The 24,391-nt window shown below is 33.7% G+C and overlaps 1 protein-coding gene across 6 annotated transcripts in view; it reads right to left on the bottom strand.

Annotated features, from left to right (window-relative positions):
• Positions 1-2,655: 2,655 nt before the first annotated feature.
• Positions 2,656-24,391, bottom strand: part of Rho-6 (rhomboid 6) — a 154,552-nt gene continuing 132,816 nt past the window's right edge. For 4 of the 6 annotated variants that reach the window (XM_070304234.1, XM_070304237.1, XM_070304235.1 and 1 more), the window contains 4 exons: positions 14,717-14,973; positions 7,399-7,569; positions 6,448-6,603; positions 2,656-5,389 (listed from right to left, as the gene is read on the bottom strand). In XM_070304234.1, coding sequence (XP_070160335.1) covers positions 5,069-5,389; positions 6,448-6,603; positions 7,399-7,569; positions 14,717-14,973 — 905 coding nt within the window. In that variant the 3' untranslated portion in view covers positions 2,656-5,068. Of the gene's footprint in view, positions 5,390-6,447; positions 6,604-7,398; positions 7,570-14,716; positions 14,977-24,391 lie in introns of all 6 variants that reach the window. The other 2 variants (XM_070304240.1, XM_070304239.1) reach the window with 1 other exon arrangement.

Raw genomic sequence — 24,391 nt, 5'->3', positions numbered from 1 at the left:
TGAAACTATCAAGACTGCTCACCGTTGTATCTTCCGCCAAGACATTCTGACAGTGCGATGAATCTTCGCCCAAAACTTCGGACAACTTGGACCACGTAATTATCCAGGTAGAACCGATATACTCGGTCTCGATGACCCTCGATAACGAGACACCGACGTTCGTGGTCAGATTACTACTCTAACCGAATGTAATATCTACGCTCGTATTTGTATCGCGTTGGTCGGATCATTATGTAGTCTCCGTAATCTTCGTAGTCCCCGAGTTTTCGTCTCGAATGTGCACAGGCGAGTTTACGTATAGAAACTAATGAAGCTCAAGCATCGGATCCGAAATTGTTAATGGAAGGGTATAATTTTCTTCGGGGATAAAATATTTTTCAAAGATATATTTAACGAGGAATAGTTTGCGTTCCGACATAAAACCTATTTCGAATCATCAACAATTCTATTGATAAAGATAGAATTTTATATGTTGCATATCTCTTAATGTAACTCCGGATATATATTTTTCGTATGCATATATATTTTACTTTTTTCAAATCTATTTTGTGTATTAATTCTGTTGTGAATTATATAGGTAATTTGAAGCAAAGTTTAAAAGAGAATAAAAGTATAATATTGCGCGAGAGATTTAGTGAGCTTTCAAAGTTTTAATACGCACATAGCACTCTTCTCGGGAGATAGTAATAAAACTTGGATATTACACTCGAAAGTAGAGAATACGTTTCCTTTAATAATCGCGGTTTTTTATCAATTGATTAATATCAATTTGTGATTTTCCTTCGTCTTCTTCTCCGCGCACATAATCGATCCTTCCCTCGATTAGAGGTATCACCGGTAATCCGGCTCGTAGTTCACCGCGATCATCGTCTTATCCCAAGATTCTCAGATTCTTCTTTCTAATTTCCCTCGTATCTGTCGTTTTCTCTCCCTTGTATCGGCGAACATTATTCCGGGGATGTCGCCCGACGGTCATAAACGCGAGCCTTAGGAGAATCCACGTTCTGACCGGATCGATCACAGGATGTAATTGTAAAGAATAGTTCTTCCGTGCCTCGAAGAATAAGTGGATGAAGGCGGAAGTTAGCGCGGTATTCGCCCGCCCCGACCGCCTTTCCTCTTTAATGGGAATTATTCGTCTATATCGCGAGTCGAGAGAGACGACAAGGAAGCGGGGTGTCGTTTTGATTTATCTTTGTAATTTATCTCACTAAACCGAATGCAAAAGATACCCGGTTGTGGAATATTACGGCGGGATGGGGAGAAGGGAAAATAATCATTTGAGACGCGGAGACGCTCTTGCAATATTCAAATTATCTCGCTAAATTACTACATATCTTTTGTAGACTAATGAGATTTGTGACGTGTACTATTGTACACTAGCTATTGATTAATTTTTGTAAACATTTATATAACAGATTAAAATGTTGACAAAAGAGAAATGAATTTGCACGAGGTTGCGAATCTACTTCGAATCAAATAATCTTTCCTTTTCCCTTTCAACACAAATCAATATTCAAGCCTAAGTAAAAATGTTATTTGATATTAGAAGAGCTAACTTATGGAGAATTTTGCCAATCTTCTGTAAATGTGAACATGAATAACAATATAAGAGATAATACTTATGTTAGTTTTTAAGTTATGATAACGATCTCAATAGCAACACCGATTCAACAATTATATTAATGTCTATTATATATACATATATAAATATACGTCGACTTGATTAATGTTATATGCATTATTTTTAGTTTTATTTGTTGAATCGGCGCCATAGATAAAGAGAGAGAGAGAGAGAGAGAGAGAGAAGTACGTTAAAAATAATAATAGACGTTATGAAACGCAAGCACACATTAAATTTCGTATTCTGTTGCAACTATTATATTATATCGAGAGTCGTATAAGGAATGCTTTGTGTGTTGTAATTTATATAAAACGTTGCGTTTATTAAATATTTCGAGAGTTTTCTTCTCTTTTATATGTGTGTCGCGACATATTTTTGCAAGCCTTCACGAAGCCTTTCGAAGAGAAAATTCGCGATTTTCTTATATTATCCTTATATATTCGTTTTGAACAAGAGCGTAAAAAATTTTATCACATACTTTATCAAATAATAAAATCTTTCGCTCTTCTTGAAGAAAAACAGATAGCGCGTTATATTTATCCATAATATATTATTTACTTAAATCAATTTTAAAATTAACAGACTCCATTTTGAATGCCGCATAGAGGCTCTTGTACTATATACATATATAACCCGTTGTAATAAACTTTTATATCATCCCACTTTAATTTTCTGTTTCTTATTCTCTTCTTTTCATTCTTATTTATTTCATAGAGAGTGTATATATATATATATATATATATATATAGCACATAGTTTCACTTTGGTTTTGAAAAAAAAAAAATATAATATTTTTGAAAGAAATAAGTTTTATGAAGATATTATTTTAATATAGAAAACGCGCGTGTATAATATTGAGTAACAATTACATTATTAAAATATGTAATCAGTATACACATCGGAAATTGCCTAGGAAGATGAATATCTCTGTTAAAAGGGGCGATGTGCTGTTTAATCGTAATTAACGCAAAATAATTGTCAACCTAATTAACTTTAATCTTTGAAACATCATGCTTTCGAAATTAAACGGAATAATAATGGCGGATATTGAATGGGAACAGTTTTAATAATGCGAACACAGAGAGAGGAGAATATTTCGATGGAGGTCGTATCAGTTTGTATTATGAAACATCATACGATTCACTCGACTTTATTGCAGGCAATCGGTTGTTTTGACATACAGTGGAAATAACGGGGGAGAAGAGGGGAGGGGGGGGAGGGAGAGAGAGAGAGAGAGGGAGGCTCATTACATGTACTCGCGGCGAATCACAATACTATTGTGTGTGTGTGTGTATGTATGTACGTATACGTAATCATATATTTAATAATTTCTATTTACATGGTACCATAATGTAATTGTGTCGACGATAACACTAACATAATCACAGCCAGTTTGCCTCGTAACATTGATAAATAAGTAGGTATACTACTAATTGCCTGAAGGAGAACACGTTATTTTTCTCCGCGCACATATATGATTCTTTTTATTCTATATCATTACATGCTTGCGTGTATTACACGCCATGATTCATTTCGGCACCAATAAATCTCTTTAATAGCGCGCGCAATAAAAATTGTTCTAGTAATATCCGAAATATATGAACGAAATCTCTTTAAAAATGTGTGACACTACACGCATTAGAAATTATATTCGATTAAAAATCAAGTACTTCGAATAAAAATAATAGATTAGATCGCTTAAATATGATTTTTATGTCGAAAGAAACGAGACACGACGCGTCATCGCAGGTTCCTCACTTTCGTTGATTTGTTTGTTAAAAAATTCTGACAAGCGCGAGTTTAATCGAGCGGTGTATTAGTTCAAGCTGTAACGATGATATCTATTATTATCGCTTTCGGTACGATGCGTTAATCGTTAAATTTAAGCGGAGAGAAACAGCACGGGGTGTCGAAAATTGATGAACGTTTCTGAATCTGAACACACACGAACTCTTAACGACCGCTGCACATCGCGATTACAAAGACACTACGCTGCTAGAAATATTCTGCAAGTTTTACAGCTTCGTAGATAGAAACGCGATTATCTTTACTTTATGGTTATCGTTATAAAAGAGATTGGCTCTCGCTGTTGGACATCTATCGGGAAATATGGCAGGACTGTGGGTTAATGTGAAGAAATTTATTTTGCACATCCCGTTACCCTCTCTCGTTCTACATTAGCTGATAACGTCAAAAGATAATTCAAGATTACGATGTCATATCTCTACAATAGCGAAATTAGTTGGTTTAAAATTGACGTAGTTTCGCTTCGAAGTCAGTCGCATGTTGTTAAACTTTGCTTTATTAACGATCGATACATTTATCTTGCCATTATTAAAATCTTCGTTATATCATAACACGTTTACGTTAATAATATTGTGATGGCTTTATTTTTTTTATACACCTTCTTACATATCTCGTATACGCTAAATCGTTAATATGAATAATAGAAAGAATTAAAGTATTCCATTGTCGTCTCAACATTGTTAGCGATGTACTAACGTTAACATACTCGAAATCGTGATTCTTATCACGCGAGCTATAACAATATTCCGTCTGTTTCCTTATTTTTATTTAAATAAATTTACTTTTCACATTCTATTAATAAAATTTCATTCGTTCTCGTCGCTGGATCACTTACCTGCGTGCGCCGTCAATACAAATCGTTTCAGCCACCTTAAATTGTGTATTATAATTTTTCTCGTTTTTATTATATACACACGTCACACTTTCATAGTCTCTTTATTCGCCAATGCGGCGAGATTGACATAACGAGAAGTCATTATGAATTGTATCGTTAAATATTAATCATGTGCAATTCGATCCTATTAAAAAGTTGTAATCGGCAGTTATATCTTCTCTTATCTGTCCATAAAAAAGTCGCGACGTTTACCTTCGTAATGTCTGTAATATCAAATTTGTCAAAGTATCAGACACGAAGAGAGTCACAATTTATATTCACTTTAAAGTATTCCTATCATTCTACCGCACATTTCATTCGAACGACTCTCGGAGAGTTTAGAGATTCTATTGGCAGCATGAACGAGTTCGACGAATTGTCGATCTTTGGTATTTGCTCTCCTATCGACTTACTGAGCGAGAATTTTCAAGTTTCTTTACAAGCATCTTGGCGTATCGATCATACGATTCCCTTCCGGAGTAAAAACTTTCACGCGCGTTTGTCGAAATCGCGATCGCGTTTTTCCGTAATAGACGACGAGATTTGATCGCGCGAGATCCCTGCGTGATTCGAAAGCGAAAAGATTCACCTGGCAGATCGATGCTCAGATCCCAAGATACGAGTCCGCGTTTCGCTTCCCGCGTTATCTGTTCTTCTTCCGACCCACACACGAGCCTCTACTCGAACACACTTTCCGCGGCCTCTCGAATCTTGACGATCAGAAAGGACCGTCTGCAGAGCTTGACGAGCATCTCGATCCTCTGTCAGGACGGCTTCCTCAGCTGCGGCAGAGCGATCAGGTAGACGTTGCCAAGGACGGCGCCGACGATCAGCAGCATCACGCTCACGGCGGACAGCAATCGCGCGTATCGCACGAATCTGCGGCCGCGGGCGTCCTTCTTACTCTGGTTCGGGAACACGGCCAGACCCAGAAGCGGACCCGCCAGAGCGCCTGCGACATGTGCCGCCCAGCCGACCCGGCCGCATCCGAGCAACGCCGGGATGGGCAGAGACGCGACGTCCGCGCCGGCTAACAGCAACACGGCGCCGAGACGCCAACCGGCATATCGCAGCTCGCCGTGACACTGAAACGAACGAGAAACAAAAGGTTGCCACACTATCGGCTCTTGCTTTAGGGCCCAATCTTATTTTAGCAGTATTCGTGATTTTTAGACAAATTCATGATCCTTACGGATTACATAACGTTTTACATACGTTTTTATTGGTGTTTATATAGTATATTAGTGTTTTTAAATCTTGGATATTTAGCTTTTCTTTTTGTTTAATAAGCATAGTATGTTACGATAATATGATATGCTACTCTTCGTGTAATTGTCTGAAATAAAAAAACTCGGGCTAATTTTATACCGTAGGATCTTTTTGAGACATTAAACTTAATTTCATTAAAAAAAAGTTCAAAATTAACAAAGTATTGTCATTTAAAAATCAGATCATTTAATTTTGTTGAAATTTCTTAAAAATCAGAAAATTATTTAATATTAATTTTTTTTCTATTTTATTCAGGTTTAGTATCCCAAAAGTATCCTATTTGATAAAGACCGAGTTTTTTCATTTCAGATAATTACGTGGAGCAGTATGTCGCACCGTCACTTTCGAACACGTTACGCACCCCAAAGCTCATTAAAAAAAAAAAAAAAAAAAAAAAAACAGTAATATTTAAAAATACTGATGTACTATTTAATCTAATATTAAAAGAAATATATTTCAATGTCTAATAAATTTGAATAAAAGAAAGATGTTAAATATTTATTAAATTCTTATTAAATTCTCTTAAAAGAATAGATAATTCCAATGTTTTCTTGAAACACTTAATATAATCGAAAATCATGATCTTATGTACGTGTAGATATTTTATCAAAAATTTTTATTATACACATTTTTCACAATTCGCTACTATTAAATAAGATTCACGAGAATATCTCAAGCGAAAACTGGCTTTTTCTGGCTGTGCTAAACAACGCTTTTTAATGTAGCATCTTTTGTCATTTTTTCTTTTCTTTATACCGTGGGTGCATGGATTTTAACGTTGCGCGGGCTTTTAGCGGGCAAAGTCGTTGACGGACGGTTTATGTCAGTTGAGATTCGCGTTCTTAGAAATTGAGAAACTTTTTGTCGCGTTTACCAGGTAAAGGTGAGCAAGATGACTCGTGAGCAGTGCATAAACGCCTGCCGAAGCGCCGACCAAGTAAAGACTGGGTTGCAGAAGCGAGGCTCCCAAAGCACCGCAAACTCCGCCGCCCAAATAGATTGTCGCTACCCCTATTCGTCCTTGCTCTACCTGCAATCATGAGTTTTTCACGTCCTTTATTTGCTTGTATTTACACCCTCTTGTCCATTTACAAGCGTGCGAAATTATGACAATCTCGGTTATTTAATTGTCATAAGAATAATTTGTTGTTGAATTGATGGCAAAAATATATTTTCAGACGCAATAAAATAACAGAAATTTTATTTGACAATTTTATTTATATGTAACAGATTGTGATGCGCATTAACTAACAACATAAAACATAATAATATATATATATATATATATATATATATGTTTAATTTATCAAAACAATTTTTCATAAAATTAATTAATATTTCATCAATATTTGTATTGATAAGAGTAAAAGATAGATATAAACTTTTCAGAAGCCAAACTAATCTATTCCATTTTTTGTAAATTTCTTAATTTTTAATATTCTGAAATACCTAATAAGAAAATTTATAAAAAGTATAATTGATCAGTTTGGCTTTCAAAAGGTTCATTCATAAAATAAAATATTATCCTTATCGTAATCGTACAACTATATCCGAGTGAATGCCATTATGTAACACAATGTCGATTAACATATTTTTTTTTAAATCTTCTAAAAATATACTTGCGCGTATATAAATATATATATATATATATATATATTTAGCTGCTTCTAATATATATTTTTCATACGATAAAAACGATTTTATCTGTCAATATGCGACTGTTATCTGGTCTAATCGAGAAAAGAGGTTTCCTCTTTTCCTTAAACGCGCTATATCCATATCAGTCAGCTGAACGACGTTCCCGCAATTTACTTGATTGGCTCACCTCGAGTGGAGTAGCCAAGACCAGCTGAATGACCACGTTGAGTGCGAGGTGAAGTGCGTTCGAGTGCAGTAGCATGTAGGAGGCGAACCTCCAGCCCTGCACCCTCTGACGTGGATCATAGACCAGCCATCTCCGTAACGTCGCCTCGTCTCCCAGGCAGTGGACGGTTATCTGTTACGAGTGAAAGCACGTTTAATGTGCGTTTCTCGCCTCTGTCGTGGAACATTATACGGCGAAAGAACATAATATTCAAAAACATGGAAATAATTATACGCCGCCGTAGCTAGACATGCCAGAGATGCCAGAGATGAAATTAATTGTAATTGGCGATGTCTTAAATATTACTTATAAGTGTATTGAATAATAATCACTTTATCGCTAAAATAATTTTAATTTTTAAATTACAGTTTTGTGGTATTATTCATATTATATTAAATTGTGTTTTAGATATTGCATTATATATGCTTTGAATAGATTTATTGTATATTAGAAGCTAAATAAAGATACAGTAGCATATAAATTGAGCACATTATCTCAGATTCCATAAAAGCGCTGGTACGCCAGATATTTCTGTAACAAAACTTAATTCTTTAGGAAGTAAAGTGATCTTCTCTAGTTTTCTCATATCAGATAGAAAACGTGTTACACGCGTTTTTATCGTCGGAAGACCTTGAAAAGAAGTATGAAAAGAATATGGGGGGGAAAAAAAAAATTTGTGCTTTCAATTAAACCAAGTTGCATAAAATCTAAAATAACTTGATTCGACGTGTGATATTCTCTTCATTTAATTCTATGAATATAATATACTTCTAGAGAAAGAGTATATCAATACTCTTTTTTAATAAAGAAAAAAAGATTATAAAGTTTATATCTCTATTTATAAATGATATATAAAAATACTGATTAATTAATATAATTATTGATTAATATAATTAAACTATTTCCAACTATTCGCAATTTTCTAAAAAATACACAATACAAATTAATTTTGCTTAATTAATATTTTCTTATAGATAAAAAATGAACCCTCCCTCTCTTTTAAATATTGAATTATAATTTAATAAATTTGTCTGAACGATAAACTCTCCAAAGAATCATAAATTCATATCGATTACTATATCACCGTTATTATACGTGATAAACTGTACAATAACGCATAATATAATATTGTATAATACTTTGCGATTGAGCCATACCAGAGCAAAATACCAGATCAATCGCATTATCGATCAAAATGATTTACGAAGATCCAACGAGCCTATTAAGCGGCCCATGTGTATGTTCACCATCGATATCGGGTGTTCTGTTCAATATTAATCGCGCAGCTCGCAAAATATTTGTCACGTGGACGTAGTCGGGGCGTGCAATTTATCAGCACGTTTGATAACTTGCTCATTCAATTACATCCGGAATTTATCGTAATCGTAATAAAGAGCGGCGATTGCATATATACGATATACGCGCGGGAGTGACCGGAAATAATACCTTAACAATTGTCGCTTTTTTTTTTCTCTCGCATCACGACGAAATTGCGCAAAGTGCACGCGCTCACGGGGACATTCCCGCCGGTAAATCACACGTGTCAGCAGGTGCCCTGCTCTTTCGGGTAGAGTGCCCGGTTGGATCCCTCTCCGTGCTCGGCTACTCCAGTTTTTACGACTTTTCCGTCTAGATTTCGACGCCGTTCGTGCTTAATGCGCTTTTACGCTCTCCATTTCTGGACCGAGTATGTCTCACGGGCGCTTAAAACGCAGCAGCGCTTTACTCGCGGCGGATGATCATTTCCCGCGTCACATCTGTCGCGCGACAATATTTTAATTGGACAATGTGTCCCCTCCATTAATCCCATTCATTCGGCAGAGTAGAAGAAGGTTAATCAAAAATTTTGTCGTTTGTGAATGTGAAATTATGGTGCCCGATTTTATTAACTCTGGGATTCACAATTTGCTTTTATGATATTTTATTTATAAGCAATAAATAATACAAGAATCTAGAAACTAACACACGTTATTCAAATATCTATTTATATGGCGCTTTATTTTTTAGGAAATAACGTGGTGCTAATATGCTTGAAATAAACAAATTTATTTAAAAATTTTGAATATTTTTCTCTAAAATATTTGATCTACGATGTTTTGAGATCCAATATACCATGCGGGTATGGAATAGTTAACGCTATTAAATAAATAGGATAATACAATTTTTCCACGATAAAATTATCAATTACGTTATAGATTATGATTATCATAAACATGAAAAATATGTGATAGATATTTAAAAATAATATATATAATTGTAAAATTTTCAAGAAAAATTATAGCTATTTATTTTATTATTTATTTCAAATATATTTTAATGATAACTATTTTTTTATTTGAAACCCACTGCGTTATTCCAGTTGTCCAATGACGATTCAATTGTGTCACTCCAAATTTCCTTGCAAATGAGAATGAAGGAGGATTATTCGAGCGAGGGGCGAACAACATCCGGATGGTTATTGTCAAATGCGCCACGTGTCAGCCTGGCGCGGCCACAGTCAGTGATTTCGTCCAATATGGCGTTCTAATTCTGAATTCTAAGCAAATGTTTGCAGCAGCCCGTATAATTGGTTGTATGACATGTGCATGTATTTATCTGTGTATATGTGTGTAGAGCGCACTCGGAACTCTGATCGAAGTTCGTAATTATAGAGATGTCCGTATCCCCTATAACGTAGGAATTTCATTTTCCTAAGGTGCGAGAGAAGAAGAACGTAATATTGCCGTAGTATTCACGTAACGCGGTGCGAATATCGACATTCGCGGCACGTTGAAATATATCGTGTAAAGAAATTTGATTAGAGTATCTCAAAGATAGTTTTGCATTATTTGCGATATTAATTAATCCAAGCATAACATAAGTTTGATATGATATTTCTAAAATATATTAAATAAATATATTAAATAAATTAAATTTATTCAGAATTGTATAAATTGATCTATATTTTTAAATATATTAAATATTATATACAATATATAAAATGTTTATAAAATTGTTTGTATAATTGTATACATTCGACGCAATTAATTATCTGCAAAATTAAAAAGTTTCTCAAGATATAAAAAAATAAAAGAAATACGAGAATGTTAGTTATGCAAGAAAGCTTACAATTATCTTTTACTCTCTATTTTTACTATTTCTTTTATTCAAATACTACGACATATTACAATATTGAAGAGAGAGAGAGAGAGAGAGAGAAAATGCGCACAAATATCAACGGTTTACCAACAAGTTTGATTGAACCTGGATAACTTGTTTGGAATGATCGCCGTGTCAGACAGCAAGCGTCGTACACAAATCACAGAGGTTCGTTTTACGAGTTTCAGATATCATCTACTCGGGGTGCAATAAAGTGGCTGGATACAAGGGAGGTTCCAAGTTGAATCTCGATATTTCTCGTAAAAGCGAAAAATACGTTCGCGTCGCCTAAAGTTAAATATAAAAAAGACTTTGTTTCATATGGAATCGAATTCGAGAAACCGCGAAACCTGCGCTTGCTTCACGATCCGACGATTTTCGTCGTCAAATCGTGTCCCATATATTCTTTTTACGCAAGAACAATCATATTGTCAATCTGAATTGATCATACGATCTATTATTATTATCCGATGCGTTTTTCCTTTGACAAAAATCTCGAGACGTGTCATCCTTTGATCTTGTTATAAACCTGGAATAAGCAATATACACACATGTAAGTGTGTTCAATATTTCAAGTAATATCAATTTAGTTATTTGAATGTGTATTTTGAGTATTTAACATCATATATATTTTAAGTAGTAATGCCACGTATATATCTCCTATGTCCTCCTTGTATCCTTCTTTCTTCTTCAGAAAATATTTTTCTCCGAGTGTTTTTCTTCTTCTTCTTCTTCTTCTTTTTTTTTTATTTAAAAATTAACAAAAACCCAACATTATCCGAATATATTCCTATCCTCGTTCATACCACTGTACATTATCGTGTTAATCGTGACGCTAAACATTTATTTCCGGTGATCTGGAGAACGTTATAAAATGAAATCCACTGTTCACATTCTCTCATTTTGCTTCTCACTTCGAGGTCATTACACATTGACAATCACATCCATCTATCCATTTTCATTCTCCTCGTGCCATCTTCCTTTAGCAATACTCGGTGGTCTTCTTGTCATGTTAAGAGCAGAAGTTTCTGCAGACTCGTATAAGGAATATACGCGTATAAGAAATTTAATTTTAAGTCTATGCATTTAAAGCGCCAATTAATGTTCCGCCATATCATTACAGAACTTGTATGAAATTTATGAAAGCATCATTCTTCTACATAACTATGTTACACACTAATAGTTACATATAATCATACAATTATATTACTTAGATTTCGATTGTGTCTTAATTATTTGGCGCCAAAATAAAATAAAAGTCATTAACTCTCTCTATAATTTAAAAGACATCTAAACCTTCCCCCCCCCCTCCCCATAAAAGATAAATATTTTAAATATATATACAGGATCTTACAATTTTTCTGTTATATTATACACATGCACATCGAAATGCGCATAAAATCTTTTATTCATAGGCATTTAATTTTATAGGCGTATTATTTATAAATCCTGTTAAAGATGAAATGTAATGGCTTTATCATTTTTCATCTATTTGCTCTACACTTGCTGCTGCGTTTCGGACGCAAAGTCTTTTAAATTTCAAGAAACGATTCGCGGAGGCGAATCGCGTCGAGGCGATAAATATTGCGATTCGTTCCTTTTTATCGCGCAAAACGTTGCCGATGCTCTTCGTTTCCACCCTTAGTGCAAAGCACCTCGGCGTATATTCTCAAACGTGTGTTTACACACGCTGTCTCGTATATTACAAATTATATCCTCCACTTGCAGCGAATTTTCACCAGACAATACTGCCGCGTTAAAGTTGAAATTCACCGACTGCGGCTGTGAATTAATAGCCGCCTTTAATTCCGCGGTTTTAGGTTTACATACTTTAGCGCACGTGTTCATCCGTTTGCAAATGATTCTTCCGCGAGTAAAATTTCACGACTCGAATATTGTTATATATGCGAGTCAGAAAAAAATTATTTAATAATTTTTCTCGAATATCGTTACTTTCTGAGTATTTCATTAAATTAAAAAATGTACAATTTAATTCTCTCTCTACCTCATTTCTCTATCTATACAAGTATACATAAAGAAGACTTCGCTGTGTGAGTCATTTCAAAAATCATTGTTTATCGTTAAGATAACACATATTTCAAACACATATATGTATAATTATTGAATTAGAAATTATTTAATACTTAAAATATTTTTATCCAAAAATTTTTCTAGTATGTACATTTTATTCTAATAATGACAATTTTATTTTTTATGAATCCATATTAAATTTTCTTTTATGGCAAATCGTTAAAATTTTGAGAGATTTAATAATACTTTTTGGCATAAAACAAAATTTGTACGTCTATATCGTTTTTATACTTTTGTTTCTACAAGTTTTCTTCTCTACAACTTTTCTATAATTTCTACAAGTTAAAAAAAAATTTTTATTCAGGATTATCTGATTATGAGAATCTGGTATAGCATCTAATTTTATTATATAAATATTCCCAACCAAATGTCTGAGAATTAATATTATCGCGCGCGAAAATTGATATATATGTTTTCAATTAATGGTAACTATCATGTTACTTTATGAAGCGTCGTATTATGTGATATATTTATCAAGACTTGTTTAAAAAAATACGTATATAAATTTTTTGTAATGCAATTATATCCTATATCTTCCATAAATCATGCACTAATATTATCTTATCAAGTTTCTCACCGACTTTAGCTTTAATTAAGTTCAAATATTTAAATTTTTTTAGGATTGGTTCAGTAATCCGAGAATCATTAATTTCAAATGAATTCCCTTTTTCAAATGCCACTTACGGAATTACATTCGCTTTTCACTTCGAGCGAAATTTCAGCGTTTTATATCTGTACGATATTAATTTTGAAATTAAATTTATCGCTTTTACAGAAGAATTAATTGTTCATCAAATCCGAAATTATAATGTTACTGTTTGAATAATACTAATTAAAATTAAAAATTACATTTATGATACATGTGCAGTATATTTAAAGGTCTATTCTATAACTTTTAACGATATCGTTAAGTATCATTGCGCAGTTATTTTCCGATATGTTTTAAATTGCGCAATGACACGTAACGCATACTTTTTGATAAAAAAAACATATACTTTATAATCTAATATTTATAAAAATGCATAAAATAACCGCGATTTCTCAGGAATTTTTGGACGCTAATTTTTTAAGGAAGCATTTTTCGACCTATGTTTAAAAAAAACTTTTTGTTTAGAATAAAATTTCCTATAAAATCTCAAAGAGTCCGGAACGTTTCGGCCCACCGTGTATATACTTAATTTTCATATCTTTTTGCAAAATGAGCTTAGACTGAAAGAAGCATCTGTAATGGACATTCTCTTTGATCTCGTTTCGCGGCAACGACTAAAAAAAAAAAGAAAGGGGGGGGAGAATGAAACTAAGTGATTAACTTTCGTCGTATTCCGTGGTAAACGAGTAAGAAATTACGGTATAACTTTGCGGTTTTAAATTCGCGCATTTTTATTGCGCGTATCCGTCGCTGCTTATTCATTTTCCGGCTGAAATGCAAAATAAAGCGCGCGCGGAGCTTCCGAGATTATTATCGAGCGAAAAAGACACGGAGAGATTCCGCACTTTTTGGAGTTTTCACCGTCAGACATCTCTCGGGGTATCGTTCTTGGATATTCTCTGGTGAATTCACGCGTATAATTGGGAAGGATTCCCATTACGCTTTCCTTTCGTCCTCTCGCTCGAGAACTCAACACGACACGGTTGGTTCTGTTAATGAGAAATCCTCAAGCTTACGCTTCGTGACCATTTTTTTCCGCTCGACTTACGTCCGCCGGAATGTCTGTAATATATTTCGCGTCCTATCCGATGAGAGAGTTTTATTTTCTAGCAAGAACAGCAGTCGGTTCGAATAGAAATATAGAAATATGAATATGAAGACGTTGTAAAAAAATAACAAAGTGCATGTGAGAGAGACGACCTAACGCAAAAGAAAAAGTACCGCGACATTTTTGTAAATAACAGCTGTTACTGTCAAGTATAATGATTTAAAGATACAAGATGGTCTTGTATTACATCGTTAATTATTATGTCATCTCGTAATTACATAACTATTTATCACATCCGGCATTCACTCATTTCAACGATGTTGATGCAGCTCATATATCGATCATTCACTCACCTCGATGATGCTTATGCAGATCATGAGGTATGGCGGTCGTATCCGGAAGCTTGGCTTGCTGGATAGATGCCTGGGCGTTGGTCTAGGCGTGACTTCATTGTCACGCTTTTTTTTATAAGAGGACGTGACAATGATCGGCGATTCTGGGGAATAGGGCGAGCCGGGTCCGGAATACGTTGCATCCGTGGAATCCGACGAGATCGTCGACAAAGTCGGCGAATTTTCCAACAACGCTGCCTCGGCGTCCATTTTGGTACCTGCTTAAACAGATAAAAAAAATCAAAATCATTAATGCAAATCGATATATCTCGCATAAAATACGAATAAAAAGAATTATATTTTAGGTAAAATATGTATCATACGCTGCGCGTGACAAGGATTAAACGCAGAATATAATAAATATAAAAAATGTATATGTTAAAACGCCTATTCAAAGACTTATTTCGAGAGATTATTATTTCTATGAAAATGTAGAGATTTATTCGAAATAATAGAATCCGTGAAATATTTTCTTAAGTAAATAGAAAATTGCGTATGTCGCAATTTTATGTTATAAAGAAAAAAATATCCTGATTTAATATAATTTTAATTTAACAACACTTAAAACTGCATGTTTTGCGATAGAGAACGTTCACGTAATAGAATGAAAGAAGTGCGTTACACGTGTTGTTTATCCGGACAAAAGAATCTGCGGGAATGCGGCAGGAAGTTCTCTGGCAGAAGTATAAGACGAGGGAAAAGGGGAAAAAGGGATAGGGAGAGCGGAAGTACTCAAGTAAATGGGGAAAGTAGGAGTTCAATCGGACAACTCTACGAAAAGAGAACTCGTTTTTATAAAGTTCCTCTTCCATCTAACGACAATCACCGAGCCGTGACACGTCGTTCTACGATCCAAAGATTACGATTCTCGTTCTCCTACAGCTTCCGCGCTATTGTAATAAAATGGCCTTTCGGCAGTTCACAGTTTGCAGATATCGCCGGCTTTCCTCGGCTCCTTCTGTAGAAGCCTCCTTCTCTATAATTCAGCCGCAAATCCCGTAACGACGCGAAAGACGTGTTTCGCGGAGCAATTTGCAGAATGCCATGTACGCCTGAATACATTTACACGTGCAGATTAATCTTGAAACGATACGTTTCTATTGGAGACTTGTCACGTATAGGATGTTGTATAAACTGAGTTAATGATAAAACTGATCGATTTTATCATGAAAGGAAGAGAAAGATATTTGTGGAGTATCAATAATTAATAAATAAAATAATGATAATATATTTTTATTATACAAGTTATTATATATATTATTTCACATTTTTAATAGAGAATAATTTGTATGTGTATGAAACATAATATCTGTATGCACGGGGCTTAATTATCAAAATTGTTTTATTGTTTTATCTCACTGGTCTATTTTTTGATAAGAAATATAAATGTACGATACATAAAATTATTATCTTTTCTAAAACTTTTTCAATCTGTTTTCATATCAGTCATAGTTTTCATCATCAATTCTAACTTTCAAATAAATTTATAACTTAATAGAAATAAAAGAAAGAAATGCAAATTCATTCCTTTATTAATTTCATGCCAGCATTATCTCATCAATGCTTCGAGTATGCTTCGATGATGGTTTAAGATTTATTTATTTATTTATTTATTTTTTTTTTGTTATTATTAATGATTCGTGTTTTATTGTGCTTTCAATTATTATTTTCGCGAACATGAGCAATATTTTTTTGCGTGTAACATTCGCATATACATATATTAAATCTTATATAGTTGCACAAAACTTAAAAAGAAAAAAAGAACACGTGAGAGAAGATTAATCCGAAGATTAATTCTTCGGAGTTGTACACCGCAATCAAACTAAAGCCATCTACTATTCCCATCGACTATTCCCATAGCTGACCCATGGTTTAAAACTCTATCTCGCGCGTTTCTGGACCGAGACGACCGATGAACGGGAGGAGAGAGCAAACGGCATTGCACGAAATCGTTGGTTTTCGTGGGCATCCGCCGGTTTCGTGGTGTGGCACAGGAACCGAAACTCGGCGTGCCAACAATTCAGCGGCAAATTCTAGGATGACCCGAAAACACGAATCGAACAAAGGAGCACTAACCATCGGACAAAGAGATCATGAGAAGTGAACGCAGAAGAGAAGAGGGTGGCGCACGTTCTCTTATAGTCCGTATTTTAGTCCGGTGATCCAAACCGCGTTGCATATCGCGCCCGTGTTCGTCTCTTCAATTACATCGCTTCTCTGTCTCTGTCGAACGAACTCATTTACTGATGCATCCCGAATGCAATGTTCGCCTAACGAATGCATATCTAACTACATTCGCGTACTTTGCGTCATATCATAAATGCATACAAGCTTGTTGAAACATATTAAAAATGTTTCATTTTCATTGGGGTGCGCCAAGATATTTTTATCACAACATTCTTCGTACTTTGAATCAAATCTTTTTTTTTAATCCTTTTAGTTAATCGTTAAACTATAATAAGATAATAATTTTATCTCTCTCTCTCTCTCTCTCTCTCTCTCTCTCTCTCTCTCACTTCCTTTTCGTTATAAGATCATGCACTAAATTTTTCGTATAAAAATATATCGTGAGAACCATAGCCGTAGTTTTCGTCTACCTTTTTTTTCTTTTTTGTATAGCAGCCATAATTTACGTCTTTTTTTCCCCCCTTTTTTTCTATAATATTTTCCGTATCTTATATCAAACTTTTTTTATCTTCCCCCCCCTCTCTCTCTACAGATAATTTCTATATTATAATAAGATAAATAGCCTTTTTACTTTACATCATCTTTGAAATTCTATCTTTAAATTATTAAATTATAAATTTACTGCGTGTGAATAAAACTTTTAGAAATAATTTATCTAATTATCTTATTATCTTATTACTTCGTCATTATTTTTATGTACCTTTTTCATTATAAATTCGCACATCAAATTTTTGGTGCAAATATTTTGCAAGCTAAAAAAAGAAAGAGTAAGAGGGAGAGAGAGAGAAGGAGACAGTCGTTTATAGGAAGTTTATCTCCTTTCCTTTAATGCAGTAGTGTTGCTGCTCGAGCCAACTGTATACTACTCGGAGTAGTTTCTGGCGAGGGTATTATTAGCCCCTTGCATTATTGCCTTGGATTAACTTGCGCGGAGCGCCCACAAAAGCTGTAATTTCTAATTAAGTCGCGTGCACACGCTTTCCACAGCTATTCGAATGATTTGAATAACTATGAATCTAAATCTGTTTTAATGTCGTATTGTGCCGAAAAGATAATTCGTAATTTTTCATATTACGAGTTAAAAGTTATCGCCAAAAATCATTGTTTCTTCTTTTCTCAGAATAAAATATCTCATTAATACAAGTACAAATTGTATAGATCATTGCACAACTATTGATATTTTTTTCCCCCTCCCCCCCCCCCCCCCCCCGAAAAAGATTAAAATTCCAAAGCGTCAGATTTTAATCCTCTTTATATCGTTTTTCTTATTTCTCTGTCATTTTTCTTTTTACAAAGACGGTTTTGTTTATAAGCTGCAACGTTGTTTCTTGAACAATTTGTCGGCAAATTTTTAAGTTGTTTCTTTAAATAAAAAATAAAAAAAATAAAAAAAAAATGTTTACTAATTTGATCTATTTCTATTCTTATTTCTGGATCAAATAATTTGAAGCGTCACGATTAAAAAAAAATATGAATTAAATAAAACATATCTTTTAAACTGTTATCATCATTTAAATTATAATCTCGTGTACTTCAATTTTCGCAAATATAAAAGAATATAATTATGCGCTCTCTCTTACTCTCTTCCATTAATCTGCAGCCGATTCTCGGAACTTTACATTCTTACGAATTGCGAAATCCTTTACTTATATCTATCCTTTGAAGTCTGTTTCTCGACAAAGATTATATCAGCCGCATATTATTCAGGAAGAACGCAAACAACTCGGGTCAAAGCCGCGGAAACGGAAGCGCGTGATGCACTTTCGACCGCAGGTCAATGAATGTTCGTCCGCGGTTATCTGCCTGCGTGAACGCATGCGGTGAGCGTGCGTGCGTGCGTGCGTGCGTGCGTGCGTGCACGGCACCGGCGTGTCCGTATAATATGTACGACGGTCGTATTTCCATGTTTACAGCCACAGCGAAAACGACATCGTAAATGATAATTCGCCCGCCGCCGAGTATAATTCAGAAATATCAATTCTGAATGGGGAAATAGATCGTCGTGCCAGAGCCCGATGATATTAACTCGTTGTTCTCCGTGTTGCGAATGGTGCTTTGTGCGCTGCACTTCCGCCGTTTCGTTAAATTTACGCGATATTGCGTGGTGCGAGATAAAATAAGATTCTACCGACTATAAATAATCCGGATAATAATAACTGCATAATATTAGATCATCACGAGCGAAAGTATATTGAAAATCTAAGATATTATTTCCGTGAATGTTTTTAAATATCTTGAGATTATATCTTTAAAATATATTGTAAATGAATCTTAAGACTAATTTGCATTTTTATTGAAACGAATATTAATATTTTCCACGATTATCTCTTTTCATTGCATTATTTTTTCCTCCTTATACCCCCGTATTATCATATTAAAATGTTTAAACTCTTTCAGCTTACGATATGAAAAACGCATTAGATTATTTATTTTTCAAAATAAGATCATTCATTTTTTTATAAAATAAAATAAAATAAAATTTTTTTCCATAATTATTGAATTGCCTGCTACCGCGGAAAGGTAAAATTATACGTATATAAACGCGATACGTATTGTCGATTTCGACCATTGTCAGACATGCGAAAATTCGCGTTAGTACGCGCGCTCGTTGAATCTGAAGTATATTTTCGCAACGACGTAGTTTGGCAAGTTGGGTTGTGCGGTGGGCGTTAATCGCCGACGAAACTTGGACTTCGTCGGAATACGCTCGTGCGGCAGCCGAGGGATCCGAGGTACGGCTTAATGAAGCATTGACGTGTCCGGCAAAACCATGTACCTGTCCGCGTGTAATTAACGTAACGCCACCATCGGTCCGTGGACCGCGCAAATCAAGCGGTACGCCGAGAGCGAACCCCCGGCGCCGTAATTAGAAGCTCGCGCGGCGCAAAGAACAATGAAGCGGAGGTGTGTGCTCGCGTTATCTCCGTACCTGTCGATATTTGTGGCCGCCCAAGACGCGCCTCGAATATCGATGGGCTTGGATGACCTGGGTAGAACGTATAGAACCTCCGGAATTATCGCTCGTATAATGGAGGAGAGAAATCCACCACCGTAGCTCGATCCCACGTCGCGCTTAGCACAAATTCTCTCTTGTACTAACATCCCTTTGAAGAGCTTTTTATTTTGCTCCCAAAGTCCCTTTCAAAATCTCTTTCACATCTTGAGTAAAATTCTCGATAAATAATAATATTTTCGAAAATAATTCGTCGAAAAGCTAATAATAAAAATATCTCTTTCTATAAGAGATTATATTTTCATATCTCTTTTATTTATAACGGATACATATTTTACACGAACAGAATTATTGTGTCTTGGATTGTATATATATATATATATATATATATATATATATATAAAATATTCTAGACATCTAATAGTTATCTGTCTCAGAATATTTTGGCGTGAAATACTTTGGTTATCAATAGTGCTCGTTCGTCTTGATTGTAGAAATATCGCAGTTTTCTAAGGATTAATGTTTAGTCGGTAAAGAACGTAGATAATTTAACAAATCGTCACAACATATATGCACATACCAAATGTTCTCTTAGGGAATATTTAATTACAACAGGAATGACATAAATGCACACATTGGAAGGCATTGTTTATCATACTGATAGCTAAAACGCAGGCATTGTCGGAGATAGAAACGGGATTTCATTAATCCATCAGATCACACTACATATTAGGGAGATAATATTGATTAATTAATTTGGCATTATTGACGATTCTCCTTCGTGTCTGTGATAATTGTAAATTACGCAGAGAGATCTAATTGAATTGCGCAATGATTTCTCGAAGCCATTGATCGCCGCGAAAATGTGTCTCTTTCATCAAATATATCGCGTATCCTCGTTTAAAAAATCACCGAATTCATTCAACGTACCTTATACCCTCTTTCACACGTTCTCTATCAATTGATACACCTTGTATGAGAGAAATATTTGAATATGTACTCGTCAGCGGGGATTGGGAGTGACTTCCTTTCGCGAATTTGCGACGTCGAAAGTTTCGCGAGGAGTCGAGCTCACATCATTAATTATTCCACGGTAGCGCGAGTACCAGTTACATACCTACGATTGGCTCATTAATTTTCAGCGACATCCTATCGACTTTCTGTCGAGAAGCCTTGATATTCCGAAATCCCGGCGACATTACCGGCGATCGTACGGTGAACGTGTGTCAAAATGCCGCGTCGCTGTCTGGCCGGCCACAAATCAAAATCGCAACCGTGTTTGAGTGCATACGTTGTATATGTGTGTGTGTCCTAAAATAATCTCTAAATTTACGGTGAATATGCAATGTCGTTCGGGAAAAACATTACGAGATGATCGATTGTTTCAAGTAGCCGGAAACGAGAAACGCACCCACATCGTCATATGGGAATTTTCGAAAAGTTCACGATCTCACTCGGAATCAGTTACATTGCTACGTATATGTATGTAATATAATATCACGTGATTACAAAATCATGGTAAAGTGTGATGTACACAGGGTATTCCAGGTAAAGCTACGGTGTGCAAATAAAATTTGATATATTATAAAACTTTATATATGCGAAACTGCGTATCTCAAGCATGAATAAAATTTGCACGAGAGAATAATTTCGTCATTTTACAACGAGATACTCGAAACGTAGCACGCCTTGTTATTTCACGATAAAAATCGCGTTGAAATTGTTAAAGCCAAATTATCAAATCTAGATATTTTATTAATTCTCTGTCAAATTCAAATAATGATTAAATACGTTATAATTTAATTGTTATCGTTTATATTATTATCAATTTGTGACGTTTGATTATAATTTTCCTTCCAATCGTTATTTTATTAACAGGTATTTTTTTGTACTCGTATAATTAGCAGAATGTCTTTGTAATTTCCTGAAAATAAATATTATTGCCAGAATGTATATAAATGTAAAAATATGACACAAATACAAGAAACTGACTATAAAATTATAATTAACCATCGAATTATCTAATTTAAATATAATCTTGAGTATTAAATTGACGAAAAAGTCATTGAACGCACGTGTCTTCGTTTAAGCGTAATAAAGCTGAAAATTAATTGCTAAACGCAAAACTGGTCAAAGACGGCAAAGTTGCACCCTTTGTCGTTCCACTTATGTGAACATTTTGAAAGTGATCGACTTTGTTTGAAGCGAGGTTTAATTACGTTAAATCAACTTCACACACATGGAAAAAATTACCTACGTTACCCTTAAACCGTCTACAATATGCTAAAGCTGATTAAGAGGGTTGTGTGTTCATATGTTCAATATATTTTAAAAGTTTTCTCAAAATCTTGTTTGCACAATATAATAAAAATATATTAATATATATTAAGATAAATATCTTCGTATATAATCGTTAATTAAATTATTTCGATTAATAACCGATAAACAAATAATAACGTACGATATTAAAACTGATAGATATCATATATTATAGACTGTCACAAGTAGCAAAGAAGATGAAAACATTTGCTTTGCGCGTTAATAAAATTAAGGTCGTATATTAATTATTATTTATAATAATAAATCTATATAACAATATCTCTTATAATAAATAATATATATTATTTATATATAGTAGTAAACTGTAACTATATATATATAAAATTAAATAATAATTGCGCATTAGAAAAGAGTTAAATTAACCTTCAATGCAATTCTTATTGAAGCTAAAACAAAGTAATATTATACTCGTTTATATATGTCTGTTCATTAGTTTCCTGCACTGAATAATTTACCTGCAGTGTCAAAGATATTACAGAAAATAGTTCTTGTTTCGACATAAAGTATAAATTAGTCCGTAAATTAATCCGTAAATTTCTGCAAAATAACTCTGCGTATTGCTGCGACGCATACAGAAGTAAATTAAATTTTGCTCTGTTTGTGTGCTATCTGCTTAATTGCATGTTTAGGCTCGAGAACGTGAGATGTAATAATAAAAAAATCTTAATATGGATTCTTCCTCGCGTTAATTCGCATTGAACAAACCCGATTAATATAGCGTAATTAATTGTTCCGTTTCTGAGTTTTCAATTGAATGCATTGTGTTGCTTCCCAAACGGCGGATTAAATTTTAATAACTATTTACAATCGGTCATTCGATACGGAGATATAATTTTGATAAATTTTCTTTTAAATATTCGTGTATGAAAAAAAGATATGTACATAATTATAATTGTTTCTTTGAAAAAGCTAACAAAAAAGTTTTATGATATAATTGAATGTATATAAATAATATTATCTTACACACATTTTTTTTTGTATAAATATAATATTATAATATATAATATTTTTTTAATAAAATTTTGATATATAATAAAATCCAGTATATGTATATAATTTTATCAAATGCACCGAAATATATATTAATATCTTTATAATATTAAAAAAATAGTTCTCTCTCGATATAATTTCTAACGAGGCATATTCCTAAAGAGACACGCATATAATGCGGATTTTCACGTTGTGTTATATCGTGATTCATCATTATGAATGAATGTCCGAAGTAAATCGTTAACAATTTTACTACGTCAAGCCATGTTGCAACAACATTGATTTTATTCTCTCGGAAGTATATATGTGAAACGTACCTATTGGATTTAGATGATGCAGTGTATGAAAGTTTGCAAGGTACCTGTTAGGTATCTCATTAAAAAGCTGTCGAAATTTATAGAAATATTTCATCCCATTTTTTTATTTAAAAAAAAAAAAGAGAGAGAGAGAGAGAGATTTGACGTAATATAATTATATCTGACGATTGTTATAAGTAAAATGGACGAACTTTCATATAATTTATTTACTTGCAGTTTTTTATAATCTATCTTTTCTTTTCTTGTGCTATTCCCCTAATACAATATTTCATATTTGCCACATAAGCATGTATATGGAATTGAGTAAAACAAAAGTTTGATTGTATAGCTACATTATATTATGCAATATGCAAATTACATATTGCAAACTTAATATTATAAATATATATATATATATATTAGATTCTAATTATATATTATTATATAATCATATAAAGCTTTATAAATTGATTATATTATTATGATAAAGTTTATATGAAAATTTCATAATAATTAAATCGCGAAATATTATCTCAAAATGATTCTAATTATTCTGTTAAAAACAAATCGTTTATTCTTTACATTACCAATTATCTATTCGTCAAATTAACCTAGGAACAAAAATAAATATAAATATGTATATTTTTCTGTGAGTTGGTATAATCTCATGATAACAAAAAAATTTTAATTTTCCACGACGAAAAGGAGTAAAAGATCGTAAAAATATTCCTCTTTTCATTAAATACTAAAATTTTCTGAACCTTGTACAGTTAGTCGTTACAATTGTGTAAGACTGCTCTTCCGGCGTTTATGGAGTCATGTTGCCTTGAAATTAATCTATGCATAATTGCATGAAATCGCGTACAGACA

This window comes from Polyergus mexicanus, unplaced genomic scaffold (genome assembly GCF_030449975.1).
Source record: "Polyergus mexicanus isolate NDT 795.1 unplaced genomic scaffold, iyPolMexi1.0 SCAF_11, whole genome shotgun sequence".
Classification (NCBI taxonomy): domain Eukaryota; kingdom Metazoa; phylum Arthropoda; class Insecta; order Hymenoptera; family Formicidae; genus Polyergus; species Polyergus mexicanus.
Note: the sequence above shows the minus strand (reverse complement) of the source record. Positions and strands in the feature narration are given on the sequence as shown.